Source organism: Kogia breviceps, chromosome 13 (assembly GCF_026419965.1).
Source record: "Kogia breviceps isolate mKogBre1 chromosome 13, mKogBre1 haplotype 1, whole genome shotgun sequence".
Taxonomy (NCBI): domain Eukaryota; kingdom Metazoa; phylum Chordata; class Mammalia; order Artiodactyla; family Physeteridae; genus Kogia; species Kogia breviceps.
In genome coordinates this window covers 7,123,428-7,142,334 of record NC_081322.1, presented here as the reverse complement: position 1 = coordinate 7,142,334, position 18,907 = coordinate 7,123,428, and the positions used below count along the sequence as shown (strand labels likewise).

General features: G+C 40.7%; 1 protein-coding gene across 1 annotated transcript in view; it reads right to left on the bottom strand.

The window, feature by feature from the left end:
- The window catches only part of TMEM30A (transmembrane protein 30A), a 40,514-nt gene extending 21,807 nt beyond the window's left edge, over positions 1–18,707 (bottom strand). Inside the window, exon 1 of the mRNA XM_059035965.2 lies at positions 18,269–18,707. Within this exon, the coding sequence (XP_058891948.1) occupies positions 18,269–18,505 (237 nt within the window). The 5' untranslated portion in view covers positions 18,506–18,707. The remainder of the gene's footprint in view (positions 1–18,268) is intronic.
- Positions 18,708–18,907: the final 200 nt, after the last annotated feature.

Here is an 18,907-nt window from a genome sequence, read left to right as displayed (position 1 = left end):
CCTAATGATAATGTCAAGCATCTTTCACTTGTTTACTTGCCATCTGTGTACTATGGACTAAAGGTTTATGTCCCCCCAAAATTCCTATGTTGAAGCCCTAATTTCCAATGTGATTAATTTGGAGGTGGGGACATTGGATTAGGGTTATTTATTTATCTTTTAAATTTTATTTATATTTTTCGCTGCGTTGGGTCTTTGTTGCTGCGCGCGGGCTTTCTGTAGTTGTGGCAAGCAGGGGCTACTCTTAGTTGAGGTGTGCGGGCTACTCATTGCAGTGGCTTCTCTTGTTGCGGAGCAGCACAGGCTCTAGGCATGCAGGCTTCAGTAGTTGCAGCATGTGGGCTCTAGAGCACACAGGCTTCAGCAGTTACGATGCATGGGCTCAGGAGTGGAGGCGTGCGGGCTCTAGAGCATGCGGGCCCAGTAGCTGTGGCTCGAGGGCTCCAGAGCACAGGCTCAGTAGTTGTGGCGCACAGGATCAGTCGCTCCGCAGCATGTGGGATCTTCCCGGACCAGGGATCGAACCTGTGTCCCGTGCATCGGCAGGTGGATTCTTAACCACTGCGCCACCAGGGAAGGCCCTGGATTAGGTTTAGATGAGGTCATGAAGGTAGGGCCTCCGTAACACGACTAGTACCCTCCTCAGATGAAGAAGAAAGACCAGAGCGCACTCGCGTTCACGCTCTCTCTCAGCTACGTGAGCACAAAGTGAGAAGGCAGCCATCTATCAATACAAGTCAGGAAAAGGCTCTTCACCCTTTTCAGGGTGAAGAATCTGAAGGAACTGAATCTGCCAGCACCCTGATCTAGACTTCCCAGCCTCTAAGACTGTGAGAAATAAATGTCTGTTTTTTAAGCCATCTAGTCTATATTATTATTTTTTTATAGAAGCCCAAATTGACAGATTTTGGTACTGAAAAGTGGGGTGCTGCTTTAACAAATATTCAAAAAGAAGTGGTTTTGGAACTGGGAAACAGTTAGAGGCTGGAGATATGAGATGCATACTAGAAATATAAACATTAAAGGTGATTCTGGGGCTTCCCTGGTGGCGCAGTGGTTGAGAGTCCGCCTGCCGATGCAGGGGACGCGGGTTCGTGCCCCGGTCCGGGAGGATCCCACGTGCCGCGGAGCGGCTGGGCCCGTGAGCCGTGGCCGCTGAGCCTGCACGTACGGAGCCTGTGCTCCGCAGCGGGAGAGGCCATAACAGTGAGAGGCCCGTGTACCGCAAAAAAAAAAAAGTGATTCTGGTGACATCTCAGAGAGAAATGAGGAGAGTTAGAAAGAAAGCTTCCATCTCCTTAGAGCATTAATAAATAAATGTGATCAGAATATTGGTAGAAACATAGATGGTAAAAGGCCATCCTGGTGAGGTCTTACTCAGAAATGAGGAACATTATTGGACAATGGAAAAAAAGGTGATCCTTGTCATAAAGTGGCAGAGAATTTGGCTAAAGTGTGCTCTAGTGTTTTGTGGAATGTAGAACTTGTGAGGGATGAAACTGGATATTTAGGTAGATTTCCAAGCACAGTGTTCAAAGAGTATCTTGGTTCCACCTGACTTCTTATAGTAAAATGGAAGAAGAGAGAAACAAATGGAATAAGGAATAATGTTAAGCAAAAAGGAAGCAAAACTTATGCTTTGGAAAATTCTCAAAGCTATCCATACTACAAAAAAATGAGAAAACTTGTTCTGAAGAGAATACTACGGTGTAGCTGAACAATCATTCGATAAAGAGATTAGTGTGGGTTTGAACCACGGACCTAATCAGCCATTCCAGCAGAAACACTGCCAGTGTGAACGGAAGGGGAAAGAGAAGGGACAAAATGAAGGAAAGCTGAGGGACTTGCTTAGATCCTACAGGACTGGCCAATGCAGCCATTCTGCTACAGAATGTGCTACTGATTCTCCAAGATGAGAAGAATGATCCCAAAGATGATTTCGAGACCATCAGGGCTGCGTCCTCGGTTCATCCTGGGGGAGGAGTTCAACAGACCAGACGGCAGCAATCTGGAGCCTCGGAGCAGGACTTCTACCCCAGTGGGTCCTGAAGGCAGAGTGTTAGACCAAAGAGTATTATTCTCAACCTTAAGATCTGATGATATTTGTCTTGCTAGGTTTTGGAGACTTGCTTGGAACTCATCACCCCTTTCTTTTCATTTTTTCCCTTTCAAATTTGAGTGTCTATACTATGTCTGTCCCTCCATGGAATTCTGGAAGCACATCTGGTTCCACAGGTTCACAGCTGGAGAGAAATTTTGCCTCAGGATGAATCATACCTTGAGTCTCACCCATATCTGATCAAAATGATATTGAGAAGACAGCTTAGACTTTAGAGTCGATACTGGAACCAGTTGACACCTTGGGGGCTGATGATGGAATGAAAGTATTTTGCATGTGAGAAGGCCATGAATTTGAGGAGCCAGGGGCAGAATGTATGAACTGAATGGTTGTGTCTCCTCTCCCTCCAAATGCTATGCTGAAGCCCTAATCCCCAGTATGATAGCATTTGGTGGTAGGCCTTTGGAAGGTATTTAGGTTTAGATGAGGTCAGGAGGGTGGGGCCCCCATGATGGGATTAGTATCCTTAATAAGGAGAGGAAAAGAAATCAGAGCTCCTTCTCTCTATGCCACGGTAAGGACACAGCAAGAAGGTGGCCATCTGCAAGGCAGAAACAGGGTCCTCACCAAGAACTGAACCTATCAGCACCATGATCTTGGACATCCCTCCCTCAAGGACTGTGAGAAATGAGTACCCGTTGTTTAAGCCACCTAGTCTACATTTTGTTATAGCGACCTAAGCTGACTAAGATATTGTCAGGTGAGGTATCTGTTCAGGTCTTTTGCCCATTTTTAATAGGGTTTTCCATTTTCTTTTATTGACTATTAACAGTTCTTTGTACATTTTGGTAATAGTCCTTTATCAGATATGCTTTTTAACAATTTTTTCTCCCAGACTATAACTTGTCTTATCACTCTCTTGATAAATAAGAATTTTATCATTAGCAACCCTAATTAATTGTCTTTAATAAAGTAAAAAAAAAAGCCAACTAATCTTTATTTCTGAAGCTGAACATTTAAACTTTATATATGGATATTCAATTTCTTTTCATAATTAAAAAAAGGTTAAAATATGTATATAGAAAATACAGCATCAAATTACAACATCTACAGAACCCCGCTACGTTGTTGGTGGCAATGTAAATTGGTACGATTTACAATTGTACCTATTCTTGTTATGGAGAACAGTATGGAGGTTCCTTAAAAAACTAAAAATAGAACTACCACATTATCCAGCAATCCCACTCCTGGGCATATATCCAGAGAAAACCATAATTCGAAAAATTACATGCACCCCAATGTTCACTGCAGCACTATTTACAACAGCCAAGACATGGAAGCAACCTAAATGGCCATCGACAGAGGAATGGATAAAGATGTGGTACATAGGGACTTCCCTGGTGGTCCAGTGGTAAAGAATCCACCTTACAATGCAGGGGACGTGGGTTTGATCCCTGGTCAGGGAACTAAGATCCCACATGCAGCGGGGCAACTAAGCCTGCGTGCCACAACTACTGAGCTCACACGCCTCAACTAGAGCCCACATGCTGCAAAACTACAGAGCCCAAGCGCTCTGGAACCCATGCACCACTACAGAGCCCACACATCCTGGAGACTGCACACCACAACTAGAGAGGAGAAAACCCACACGCCACAACTAGAGAGAAGGCCACGCACCTCCACAAAAGATCCTGCATGCCTCAGCGAAGATCCCACGTGCCACCACTAAGACCCAACACAGCCAAAAATAAATAAATAATTTAAAAAAATTTTTTAAAAGATGTGGTGCATATATACAATGTAGCATTACTTAGCCATTAAAAAAGAACAAAAGAATGCCATTTGCAGCAACATGTATGGACCTAGAGATTATCAAACTAAGTAAGTGAGACAGAGAAAGACAAATATCATGATATCACTCACATATGGAATCTAATTTTAAAAATGATAAAAAATGATCTTATTTATGAAACAGAAACAGACTCACAGATTTCAAAAACAAACTTATGGTTACCAAAGGGGAAACGGGGTGGGGAGGATAAATTAGGAGCTTGGGATTAACATACACATACTACCATATATAAAATAGATAACCAACAAGGAGCTACTAGGTAGCACAGGGAACTCTACTCAATATTCTGTAATAACCTATATGGGTAAAGAATCTGAAAAAGAATGAATATATGTATATGCATAACTGAATCACTTTGCTGTACACCTGAAACTAACAAAACATTATTAATCAACCATACTCCAATAAAATTTTTTTTAATAATTTTTAAAAATTACATCTAATTGCTTTTCAAAAACCACAAAACTGCTTAATAAAACTTGCTTTTGTCAAACTCCGATATAACCTATTGAAATGTCCTCCATCAAAGCTTACTTACTAATGAAACTTTGTTTAGAAAAAATTTTCATTCACTGCCATTATCTAAGAGAAGCTAGGCACATAATTAAAACAAGCTAAAAAAACAGGTCTCCTAAATGAAGAGAGATAAAGCATATATAATTTTTCACTAAACCTGCGGGGCCCCAGTTTTCCACCCAGGGCTTGTTCATGCACAATATCGCACTTAAAAGCCAACTTTTATGATTTTGACAAGATGAAAGAAAACATGAGAACATTTAGAAAAATCAACTATATTTAAAAATCTATGTTAAAATATATTAAATTTTTTTCGATTTTTTAAAATTTAATAATCTCTTCACATCTTCTCTCTCTTCTAAGTCAAATTTAAGGATTTAAAAAAAAAAGTTGTCAGCTGGGCCTATTACCATATTGTTTGCCTTTGAACAGAAACCTCTTAAACTACTCTCTTTCAAATTATTTTCTAGGGCAAAGGAGGAAAGACAGATCATCAGCTATGATTAAGCAAAGATATATATTCTTTATTTAACTGAACAAAAATAATACGATGGAATGTGAAATCTAATAAATTATACTATAGTATATTAAAACTGAAATTTTTTGAAACCAAGAATTATTGCTGAATGTTAAATTATACTTCAAAGAATAGCTATAACATTTTCATCACAATCTTTTTTATACTTTTTTAAATGTACAAAAAAATTGCATGTCTTTTGATTCCAGGAAATTCTGAAAGTAAAAAACTTGTCATTAACATTTTAAGCCTTACTATGTGCAAGGTATGACATGAAGATACGAAAGTAATCATATCTTATACTTAGTCGATACAGTTTACACAGCCCTTTCTATTCCACACATATTTCATCTGATCCTCACCAAAATCCTATAGTATTATTATCCTCATTTTACGTAAAGAGGACATTCAGAAACTTGCCCACGGATACACAAACAGCAGTAGCTGGTGCTACGCTAGAAGCCAGGATTTTTTACTCCAAGTCCAACGTTCCTTCTCCTAAACTGCTTCTTCACCACCACAGTCAGTCCCCTTGGCCCTCCAGAAGACTATCAAAGATAGTGCATAAACACAAAGAAAATGACTATAAACATTAAGTGCTAAACTGAATGGCAAAGAGAGCAGTAAGTACTAGCTGGACTAGCACTTTCTCACTGAGAAGAAAAGAGGATTTGAACTGAGCCATTAAAAGGAAAAAAAGGATAGAAAAAGGCGACATATGGAGAAGCACGAAGGTAGAGAGCACAGGTACATTTAAGGATGACGAGCATAAGCACTTTGGATTTGTGGCGAGAGTTTTCATGTTGGAAGGAAACGAGACAACGCTAAAAGGTACACTGGATCCATAAATACATGCTTTGTTTTACTGGCCGCTGTTTATTGAATGTATATACTAAGTGTCAGACATTATAAGCACTTAACAAACACCATCTCGTTAAAATGTAGTCCTGAAAAGTTAATTTTTATTTTCCTTATTTTAACCTAGGAAACTGACAGGTAGGGAGGTGTAGTAATTTTCCCAAGATCACCCAGCAAGAATTTAAACCCAGCTCTGCCTTTCTCCAAAATCTCTGTTCTCTCCACCATCCGATGTCCTCTTGCACAATGAACATACCCATCCTTTCTGATATGCAAACTCAGAGCCTGCAGATTATAAGAATGAAGAAAATCTGGGGGATAACTGTGACTTACTGTTGTTGTTAACTTGGGTGCCCAGCACCCAAACACACTTCCAAGCCCTGGGGAATTCTCCTGGTGGAGAGTTTCGGAGGCAGGCTGGGCTCCAACTTCCACTTCAGAAGCCAAGGGAATAAATGAGTCCTTCCTCTCCCTAACCCCAGGAGCCAGGACAGAAGCATACGTACAATCAATCCTGATTGAGACTACAGAACTGAATCTCCATATAAATCGGAGAGGAGTGGGTGTGATGAGATCAGCAGCCGCAGCAGAAGTCTAACAGGGAACTCAACAGCAGCTGTGGCATCTGGGCCACTGTTTCTGCTTCCAAACACCCCTTCCTTCCCTCCTGTCTCCAAACCTGATCCTCTAGACCTCCTACCTATTTTGTGTGAGAGCTACCCAATCTCCTCCAATAAATCCCTTTCCCCTGTAAGCTACCCAGAGTTGGTTAATATTGCTGACAACAAAGCCTCTGAAAGCTAAATAATCCTGAGTGTTAAAAATGTCCTGCAGGAAATAAGGAAATGGGACTACCCTGGAGGCTCAGTGGTTAAAATGCGCCTCGACAGGGGTTCGGGTTCGATCCCTGATCTGGGAAGATTCCACGTGCCGTGGAGCAACTGAACCCACGAGCCACAACTACTGAAGCTCGCGCGCCTAGAGCCCGTGCTCCGCAACAAGAGAAGCCACCGCAATGAGAAGCCCACGCAACACAACGGAGAGCTGGCAGCCCCTGCTCACCGCAACTACAGAAAACTCGTGTGCAGCAACGAAGACCCAACGCAGCCAAAAAAATTAAAATTTAAATTTAAAAAAGGAAATAAGGAAATGGAGACAGAGGAGGCTAACATAATCAAACACTTGTATTGATATAACAACAGATTTTTTAAAAAGGCTAAGATAACGAGACTTTCATTTCTTCCTGAATACCCTGTCAGGAAAGAATCACTTATTAACTTAATATTTACTTGAATGTCTGTGTGTTCCAGGCAAGAGGGACTCAACCCAATACCTAACCACGTGGAGCTCACTGTCTAATACAGAACACGGTCACTAAGATGGAATGGGTGTTTTGGTAAAAGAAGTACAGGTACTATGGAAACACACACCTAATCCAGTATCTAGCAAATGTCTCCATGAGGGCTGACAAGTGGATGTTATCTACAGGGAGCCAGTACCAAGAGGGACAATCTCTAATTGAGGGCTTAGCACAGGAACAAACCCAAGATACATGAATTTAGGACAAAGTTCTGAGTTAAGGATATGATAATCAATGAGGGGTTCTCTAGTTAAGATATCTAATTTTTCTACAGTGTCCATTTATAAAACAGTTGGCAACCAGTAATAAGGAAAATCTAGGTCTCAGAAACCAGGAAAGTGGAATAATAATAATTATAATAATTTAGAAATATGGAAGTCAATTTAAAAGACATTATATTTTAAAAGTAAAATTGGCACCGTTCATGAATATGCTGTTTTAAACAGTACTACCAAATCTTCAGAGTTTTCATCTAAAATACAGATCAAAACCAACAACTTTGTTATGACAGGTAGATGTCATTCTAGCACCATCTTAACTTTTAGAATCTGAAATAGAATTTTATAATATAAATTTTCATACACAAAGTTTTTATATCTGGCATTTAATGCATTTCTACAAACGAAAAGTAAATTCCAACCTGAAGTTTTAGTTTACCCCTTAAAAAACTCTTACAAAAGTATCAAGTTATAAAAACTGCCTAGGACAGAACTGATGAAAAGGGCTTTGCTAATTATGCTCCAATCTATGTAATAGGGTAGATCAAAGGAACAGATAAGCAGTTAATATGAGTAAAGCAGGGCTTTTATTTTAAGGAAATACATGGTCTTTTCTATATAAAACATTGTTTTTGTATAGTCATGTAACTGATGTTCAAACATTAGTGGCTTTCATCTTTGTCTCCAGTGCTACTTTCTGACGATAACCTCAAGCTACCTCATATCATATTTCATACATTATAGTCTCCTCTCTAAATCATCACTGGTCTTATTTTCATCCTCCAGTCCCGTTTTTATATCCCTAGATGTATTCATTTGCTTGAATTTCTTCCTTCCCACTTGAAACTCTTACCATCTCTCTCTATTTCAAATCCACGGTGATCTTTCCAAAACTAAGTCAGACATATGTGATTTGTTCATTTGGGGCAGGGGGCGAGGGCGGGGCGTTACGCTTCACTAAAAACTTTACTTAAAAAAAAATCATCAGTGGTGATTCATTGAACCCCATAATCTCACACCCAACTGTGGTCTTTTGGTGCCTATAAATGGTACCACCATTGTCCCAAGCATCCAAGCTCAAAATCTTGGCATCATCTTGGGAATTAGCACCCAAGTTCTGTCAATTCTTCCTTAGCAATAGGCTTAGTATCCTTGAATTTGACTCTCACTTCTTCCAGTACAAATCAAGCTTTGAGACTTCATGCCAGTTTTTTAAAAGGGAGAAGAAAAAGTACATTCTATCGTTTTAAAAATCAAGGAAAAACAAATAATTTCTAAAAACTTTTTCAAAGTTAAATATAATTGTATATAATGTGAGACCTGAGAGCTTAGAACAATAGCTAACTTACTCAGCATAGTGATACACAATGTTATTAAATGTCACGTGATCATTCTTATATTTTAATTAATTTAGAAATTAAACTACAAATCCATGTAATTGGAGGTTGGTCTATGGTTTCCAGCTTTTCAGAACTAATAAGTATACAACAGTACCTGCTTCTAAAATAAGCATCAAAAAAATCTGCCATTTTAAAAATCATCATCATCTCTCTTCTGCTTGCAGCATTTGCCAAAAAACTTGCTTGCTAAATTGCTACTGTTCTGAATTAATGTTCAGTAAGAAAATTTGTTTGCCTTTAGATACGGATGGATATCATAGTTATACATGTTTGATCTTGTAGTATTATATATATCATTTTCCTTGAAAATGGAAAGGGGAGAAATCAGGGAAGACTCTCCATAGTGTCGACGGCAACGTAATTTGAAAACCATGGTAGAACAAGAAAAGGAAGGACATTTCAGGTAGATCTAGCAGCATGGCACATTCCATAAACTACAGCAGTCTGCTATGGTTAGAGCAAAGGGCAGGGGAATGGTGGGAGATGAGGCCAGAGAAACAGAAAGTAGCCTATCACGAAGAACGTTACATCCCACGTTAAGGGTTTTGAACATTATCCTGAATGCTACAGGGAGACATACAAGAAATTTTAAGCAAGAGAATGAACTATTCAGATTAGGCTGTTTAAAAGATCACTCTGGCAGTAACATGCAGAAAGACTAAAGAAAATGCCAGACTAGAACGAGAAAAGATAAAAGAAAAAAAAATAATGCTACTGCAATAATCCAGACGAGAAATGTTAAGAATATAAACTAAGAAAAAGGCAGTGGTAATGGGAAAAGAGATTTTACAAATATAGAGAAAGTAAAACCTATAGGACTTAACGCCTAGAGGTGGGATGGTAAGTTTAGGTAGACTTCCAGAGTTTCTGGCTTGAAAACCCATGTGGCCAGTGACACCAGTCACTGCAAGACTGCTCCTTTCACGCTGTAAACTCAAAAGCCAGCTCTCAGTCCTCCCCTTATATGAGCAGCAGCCCTGGGCGTGGTCATTCACAAACTCGACCTTGAAATGGGTTTCCAGAATAGCACACTTCCCTTGTTTTTCACCCACCTCACTGGCTGCTCCTTTTCAGTCTCCTCTGCTACTTCCTCCTCATCTCCCCAACTTCTATAGACACTGGAGTGACTCAGGGCTGTCTTTGGACGTTCTCACTTTTTTTGACCTATAATCACTCTCTTGACCTCATTCCATCTTATGTCTTTGTATATCATCTACGCTGATGAATCCTCAATGCTTAAACCCAGTCTCAACCTTCCCCCTAAACTCTAGCCTCATATATTCAATTGTCTACTCATTATTTCCAACTTGGATGTTTAAAAGGCATCTCATTGTAACAAGTTAAAAACAGAACTCTTTACTCAGCTTCTCACACCCCAACCCCCTACTATCACACTAAAACTTTTTCTGTAGTCTTCCCCATCTTGATAAATTGAAGCCAAGTTTCCCTAAAACCGTGTTCCCTTACTGACTTTATGATTGATCTCTCTCTCCAAAGCTTTATTCCCTTTTTTGTCCCCTCTGACCTCAATTCTGTGCTAACTGAACACTAACACTAACACATCCAGAGTCAGATGACTAAGATTGCTGTTGTCGATAACATCCTTAATGTACTAAAATTTTTGTTGTAGATACCATCATTAACACACAAAGTCAGGCTGTTTCTCCAGGGCAAGATGAGCCTACAGACCCCCGAGCCATGGACCACCTGGCCAGAGAACTGTAAACCAAAGATATCCTGATTCCCAAACCATTCTTCCCCTTTAAAACATCCCTAGCTCAAAGACCGAGTTGGAGTGGATCTGAGGCTTGTCTCCTCCCATGCCCTTGCATGGCACCCTGCAAATAAACCCCTACACTTTGCTGCAAATGCTTGCTGTCAGAGTTTGTCTTTCTGCAACCGGGCACACAAGCCCTTGCTTGGTTACAAAATTACAATTCCATCCTTCTAATGCAGGCCAAAATATCTTAGCGTTATCTTTGATTCTACAATTTCTCTCACACCTGACACAGCCACCACATGAGAAAATTCTATTAGCTCTACTTTCATAATACATCCTAAATCTAACTGCTCTTCACTGCAACCGTTCTACAGTGGACACCATCATCTCATTGAAGCAGGAGGGAAGGGGGCAGCGCACAACCTTTAAAAGAATGACACAGCCCAAGGACATGACATAAACTTATTTAGAACCAAATCGATCCAAGATGGCGGACAAGTCGACTTCCACTAGACCTTGAGCCTCAGTATACACTCACTGTTAACACATCAGCAAGCTAAATGACACACCCACAGGAGCCAGGACAGTTCCAAGGCTGACCATAAAGGTCAAAAAGTGGGCAGTGGCCCAATTCCCAGAAATTCCCCCTCCCTCCCCAAATAGCTGGAATATTTCTCCGACTCATTAGCCTATGAAACAACCCACCCCTATAAAAACTGACAACCCCACACCCTGGTGCTCTCTCGCCTTCTGAAATGGCCCACACTCTGTCTGTGGACTGTGCTTCTCCCAAGCCCACTCCCAAGTCCTGAGACCAGGTGTGTGATCTCAATTAAAAGACCGTGGGTTCAAGTCTCAGTCCGGGTTTTGGCTGGGTTCGAGTTCCAGCACGTGGGTTCAAGTCCCAATCTAAGTTAGACGATTTCATCATTATCAAATACCCAGTCTATCCACAACCTGGCACCAGCTTATTTACCCTTACTCCTACTTTCTCTAGACACCTTTTGATTTCCTGCCACTACAATTTCGTTCATATAAATCTCCTTTCTTGGAATGCATCCAACCTCCTCTTTAGAAGTGCTATTTATCCTTCAAGGTCCAGCTCAAAGCCCACTTCCACCACAAAGTTTTCCATGGTTATTAGAGACAGATGTAATCTTGTCTTCTTTTGGACCACTAAGGCATATTCTTTCTGTCTGTGCCACTCACTTAGCAATGCTTGGTTTTCCTTTAATATGTATGTTTCATCTCCCCCCAAAAGATTCCAGGTTAAGGTACCTTAAGAAAGGTTCTCTGTTTGAGGGGGAAGGAAAAATAAGAGGCCCTGTCCACAAACTTTTTTCTGTCGCCCACTATGCCCAGAGCAGCACTTTACATACAGAAAATGCTCAATGTTGATTAAAACTCTTGATACATTTAATTCAGTCTGTGAGTTTTTACCATCAAAAGACCACTACATCCTTCATGAGCTAAAATTCAAGGGCAGCCTGGCCCAATGTCCAGATTGTAATAAAATCCTTTTGGGTATAAAAATGAAGTTTGTGAACGTGGGAGTGCAGATATCTCTCCAAGATACTGATTTGATTTCCTTTAAATATATACCTAGTGGAAGTGCTAGATCTTACGGTAGTTCTATATTTTAACTTTTTGAGCAACCTCCATACTTTTGTCCATAATGGCTATACAAATTTACATCGCATAAGAGTTCCCTGTTCTCTACCCCCTCACCAACACTTGTTATGGCTTGTCTTTTTAATAAGAGAGTAACTATGGGAAGTGATGGACATGTTAATTAGCTTTATTATGGTGATTATTTCACAGTATATACATATATCAAGCTATCACAATGAACACTGTAAATAAATACAATTTTTGTCAAATGTAACCTTAATAAAGGTAGGGAAAAAAAGCTTATACTGAAGATAATAGTTCATAACTTATCCTAGAAAGAAAGAGGCTACCAGGCGGGAGAGGAACTACAGTTCCCTTATTTTTAAAAATTAATGCCTGTTAAATGTCAAAAGCATACAAGGCACAGTGCAGAATATAATGATAAATTGGAGACCTGCAAATAGCTTAAATTCAAAACACAAGGAGCCAGAGGCAAAACAGAACAACAGATGGAGATGACTGGGTTAGTTTAAGAGTTATCATATTTCTCAACTTTGTTCTGCTACCATTGTAATTGCTCTCCTAAATCGAACTGGCAATTCTTCTTAGTAATTCTACAAATGCATCCCATTCTTAAGAAACTGACTGAATTTAATGCGGTGGGAAAGGAGGAATCTGAAGGACATGCCATTTTTACCCTGCATAAGAACTGGAGAACTTCCATTTTTGAATGTAAATCTGTCTTAAAGGAAATCAATATAATACCTAAACAGGTCACTCAACAAAATGCTGAGTAATAAGGTAAATCATTTTAAGTATTAATTAGATTAAATTAAAACCGGCATTTTTAAGTACCCCTTTGAAGTGATTCCACACTAAAGAATTTATCTTTAAAAGATAAAAATTTAAAAAGATAAAAATAAAAAAGAATTATTTGTCCTTTCTAGAGGCTCTAATGAAGACAAAAGGTAATTAAAGTAAAAATTTCAAAAACAATTTTCTTTAGTTCTGTCAACTTTATCTGACTGTGACAAAGAAATGAAGAATGATATTACCTGCACCAAGGTTAATGGTAAATTCAGCTAAGGTATTCTACATCTATTTGTACAAAGAAGGTAGAACAAAAGCAATTATCAGTAATCACTACACTTACCTTGAAAAGATTATTGAGGATTAGAATGTATAAGTTAAACACTGCTATTTTTGTAACAACTGCTAAATTTGCCAGTATGTCTCTTTAAAACTCTAAGTCAAGGGTAGGAAAGTCTTTTCTGTAAGGAGCCAGAAAGTAAATATTTTAGGCTTTGCAAACCAAGAGGATATTTGTGGGTTCTTATATAACAGAGAGAAAACAAATTTGCACAAACTTTTGTTGACGAAATTCAACATATAATAACAATTGTGTACAATTTTCTGGTAACACAGATTAATTAGTAAGAATAAAATTCTTTTGGTGGGGTAACATTTTGCATCATTGGAGTTCAAAGTTAGTGTTCCCTATTATCAAACTCAATTGCAAATGTTCATCTGTAAAACCATTCTCAGTTCCTGGGCTTCACAAAAATGGTCTGGCTAGGGCTTCCCTGGTGGCGCAGCGGTTGGGAGTCCGCCTGCCGATGCAGAGGACGCGGGTTCGTGCCCCGGTCCGGGAAGATCCCACGTGCCGCGGAGCGGCTGGGCCCGTGAGCCATGGCCACTGGGCCTGCGCGTCTAGAGCCTGTGCTCCGCTACGGGAAAGGCCACAACAGTGAGAGGCCCGCGTAACGCAAAAAAAAAAAAAAAAAAAAAAAAAAAAAAAAAAAAAAATGGTCTGGCTAGAGCCCGTGCTCCGCAACAAGAGAAGCCCCCGCAAGGAGAAGCCCGCGCGCCGCAACAGAGTAGCCCCCGCTCGCTGCAACTAGAGAATGCCCGCACGCAGCAACGAAGACCCAACGCAGCCAAAAATAAGTTAATTAATTTAAAAAAAAATTGACAATTATATAACTTCACACTGATAAATGTGTGAAATTGCAAAAATTAAGAATACCTCCTACCTGTTTCAAGTTAGCCCCATTCAATTAATATCTCTGCCTCACCAACAAGGGCCCTCAACTAGACAAACACTATCTTTATGGTAGAAAGATGTGCCTGACTCCTACAACTGCCAAATTACAGAAATTATTCATTCCTTGCTGCTAATAATAAACGAATATATTAAGTCTTAGTCTTAATGAGATATTAAATATTTAAAATATTTTCTTATGAATGATAAAATTAACTTTAGTTTTCTAATAACTTTATTAGATTATGGAAAATCTAAAAACCAACTAAACAAGATATATACACCTAATGGGGGGAGGAGATATCCTTCCAAATATAAGCATTAAAATTTTTAAATACCTTTTTTACTCCCTTTTTAGGAGAGTCCAACATGCTTTACAAGAGTAGTAATTTTTTAGTATAAAATTTCTGGGAAAAGGATGAAAACCCTCTGATTTTTATACCTAAAAAGTCTGGACTTCTGATCTTAGCACTTTAAGCTATACTGCAAAAGCATTCTGGGAGCTTCCCTGGTGGCGCAGTGGGTGGGAATCTGCCTGCCAATGCAGGGGACATGGGTTTGATCCCTGGCCCGGGAAGATTCCCACATGCCACAGAGCAACTAAGCCCGTGCGCCACAACTACTGAGCCTGCGCTCTAGAGCCTGTGCTCTGCAACAAGAGAAGCCACGACAATGAGAAGCCCGTGCACCACTCTCTGCAACTAGAGAAAGCCCGCGCACAGAACAAAGACCCAACACAGCCAAAAATAAAAACAAACAAATAAATAAATTTTTTTTTAAAAAAGCATTCTGATTGGACAAGTCTCCTTTGGCCTAGTAATTTGATGTATTGATAATACAGCAATACAAGTTCTTAAAATTTTCAATAATGAGGCAATAGGCTAAAGAGCTGTGAGCAACTTATAGTATGGAAGTGAATGTTGCCAAGAACTTCTCTTTACACATTTACTTTTAATAACCCTCAACATATTTTATTACTAAACTAGTGGCTGACAAAGGGTGGACAGCAGTCAGAAACAAGCATGTGTGTTTTGGGAAAGCTCCCTAGGTTTTTCTAATAACTCCAGACCCAATGCTGAATGAATTCTCCACATAATCAACAAAGTTTTAAAAATTTATTCTATTTGCATAACTGTATGTGAGCATTGGTACAATATTCCTAATCATTCTTAATTTTCATTTCCTCTGGTTCCAAAGGTGATACAATTTGAATATGCAGCATTTTTCTTTAAATCACATTAAAGTTGGGGCTTCCCTGGTGGCGCATTGGTTGAGAGTCCGCCTGCCGATGCAGGGGACACGGGTTCGTGCCCCGGTCCGGGAGGATCCCACATGCCGCGGAGCGGCTGGGCCCCTGAGCCGTGGCCGCTGAGCCTGCGCGTCCGGAGCCTGCGCTCCGCAACGGGAGAGGCCAAAGCAGCGAGAGGCCCGCGTACCGGAGTAAAAAAAAAAAAAAAAAAAAAAAAAAAATCACATTAAAGTTGGAAGTTACAGAATATTAGAATTGAACAGCCTCTTAGAGACCACCTAGTCTGAATCTTTTGGCTCTTCAAGTAAAATGAAAATCGAGACTCAAAATATGCCTAAGATCACAAACTAGAGAGTAAAAGTTGGAACTTCAACTCTAATGCCTTGACTCTTAACTTTAGTGCCCTTCTAACTAGGTCAAGCTGCAGAAGACTCTTCAGGCAACTTGAAATCAGAATTATATACATGAGAACTAGTTAAGAAATTTCCTACTCAGTGCTCTGTGGTGACCTAAATGGGAAGGAAATCCAAAAGAGAGGGGATATATGTATACGTATAGCTGATTCACTTTGCTGTACAGCAGAAACTAATACACTATACTCCAATAAAAATTAATTTAAAAAAAATTTTTTTAAAGAAATTTCCATTTCACCAACTAGTTGGTGTGAAGAACTTTATTTTATTTCAGAATCCGAAAGTGTTAAAGAAAGTAAACATTTATCTTCATAGTATAGTAAATATCTATAGAAGGTGAGTTCTGATAATTTAGTAAATACTCATCATATAAAATTCCAAACTATTGCTACTTTCATCTTAATATCCTAAGAAGTTTCAAGGACTTCCCTGGCAGTGCAGTGGTTAAGACTTCATCTTCTTATGCAGGGGTTGCGCGTTCAATACCTGGTGGGGGAGTTAAGATCCCACATGCCTCGTGGCCAAAAAACCAAAACAGAAGCAATATAGTAACAAACTCAATGGAGACTTTAAAAAAGGTCCACATCAAAAAAATCTTAAAAAAAAATCCTAAGAAGTTTAAATAAGATGATGAAATTTCTAATGTTAAATTTTCTTCTACTTAATTACTAACACTGCAGTAAGGGTCCTAGTGTAGTGTGAAAGCTTAAGACTGAAAATCAAGACATCTTGGTTTGGTTTCTGTCTCAATTTTACAATATTCTTCTAGCTTACTAGCAAATACCTACCCCTCTGACTCCATTTCTTATCTCCTGATTCGGGGTCATCACAATAATAGTAACTACTGTACAAACTAAGTGCCAGGAATATTATCTATATTGTTTCTAAGTCCCACATTTCACAAGATAGGCATTATTTACCGATTTTACAGGTGAGGAAACTGAGGCTTAGAGAGATTATGTTTTCCAATAAACTGAGCTAGTTAGTGGCTGAGCTGGAATTTAAACCCAGCCCTGCCTGACTCCTGCCTAGAGCCCATGGTCCTTGTATTACACCACTTTGCTCACATCCTGATATGTGTGGTCCTCGTACCGTTGGGAGAACACGAAGTACTACATTGGAAGGACTACTAGGAGATAAAAATGATAAAACAAAACTTTATGCTGAAAAAAAACATACTGTGTTACTTTCTTTAGTTATTAAACTGAAAATGAGTTTTTAGTAAAAGATTTAAAAACTAGGCTATAGATATTGTACAATTCTTATTACTAACACAGAAATGAGCACTGTACAATTTTAAAATATAACAATTTTGCTTTTACAGGTAACATTGCGAATTAAACTGGAAAGTATGCCTATTGCTGTAGTTGAAATAAAATTGCTCTGAAAGCCCTATTAAAAAGCATGCATAATTTTTAAGTATTTAATAAAATTAGAGGGGGAAAAAATGACACAATCTGATAGAACAGAAGAAGTCACGAGAACTTCGTACCAGCTCCTCCCCTTTCGAACAGATAAAAATATTTCTCAGATATTCAAGAAAAGTGGATGAGCAGATGTTTAATACTGGACATCTACACAAAGTATTTACATTCTGTATCAACCTATGTTCACCACTGCAGATGAAGATACTATGATTGTTTCCTCTGACCAAAGTCAAGATGCTTCCCCAAGTTTCTCTAACACTCTCTTATGAAAGTAAAATGTTCAGTAGACAATTCACAAATTATTCTCTGTGTTACGGTCGTTGACTCTCTTTCTTATTTTTTAAGTTTGGGGAAAAAAAAAAAACCTAGGGCGAATGTAAGACATGGTTATTAATCAATGTAGCCTGAGGCAAAACTGGAATTGAAGTTTCAGGTAACCTTTTACCTCATGTCCTATAACTAAAAGCGTCTATTAACTCAAAAGGTACTGTACACACCTCGGTCACACGTCCTAATATGTGATCTGGTAACATGACACCTTCTTGACATAAAAATCATCCATGCCTCTATGATTCTGGCTCCTTTCCCCAACAATGGCCAAGGTGTTAATCTCCGTGTCCCGGGATAATCCCCACACAGGTAATGACACTCTGGACGTGTCAACTCTCCTGGCGTTTTCTCTCCACATAACTTCTTTCCACTTCTCTTTTTGTTTCTTGTTTCCACCGCCGCTGGGGGTTAAAACCACACACACCGCCCAGGAAAGGGGCGCTCTTGCCCCGACCCACACTCTGCATTAAACATTCATGCCCTCTCTAACCCGGTAAACAGCGAGAGGAAGCGCGGGCAAAACTGCAAATTCGGAAAACCCGTAGGAAGAGAAAGAGGAAACTGAGGAAGAGAGAAGGTGGGGGAGGGCGGGGCCCTCCTCTCAAGCCCCGGGACCCGAGGAAGGAGTGGGGCCGGCGGGGGGACCCCGCTCCCCGGCGGCGCCGACTTCCACCGCCGCGGCCTCCCGTCCGCTCACCTCGATCTCGCGGATGTTGTTGGAGGTGACGAAGATGCCGATGCCAATGGGGATGAAGATGAGGCCGATGATGAAAAAAGTGGGGAGCACCGTGCCGGCCGTAAGAATGGGCTGCCAAGCCGGCAGCCGCTGCTGTTTGAAGGCCGTGTTATCCGGTCTCCGGTTCTTCGCGGTGCCCCCGGGAGCACACGGGGGCCCACCATCCACTTCATCCTTCGCGTTATAGTTCATCGCCATCGACCCCCCAGGGCGCAGCTCCGCGACGCGCAGGTGGACCGCCCCGCTGACCCGCCTGCTGACCCTGAGAGAAGACGCGCAGGCGCCGCCGTCGCCGGCCCCCGCCGCCGCCGCCGCCGCCGCCGCCGCCGCCGCCGCCGCCGCCTCGGCTGTCAAGGCGGAAGAGGCGGGACACCCTTCCGCAGACCGCCGCAGACCGGAAGCGGGACTCAGCTGGGGACGCCAGAGGGAGGGAGACAGGAAGGAGGGAGAAGCCTGAGGGACGAGGGGAGGGGAAAAGGAAGGAGGGTTAGAAGAGGGCGGGAGAAGGCGGACGCCCCCTGATCATCGGCCCTGTGACGACAAAGTGAGGGCCTCTGTCCCCAGAGCGTGAAGCTTGCGTTGGCGCCTGCGAGAACCAGG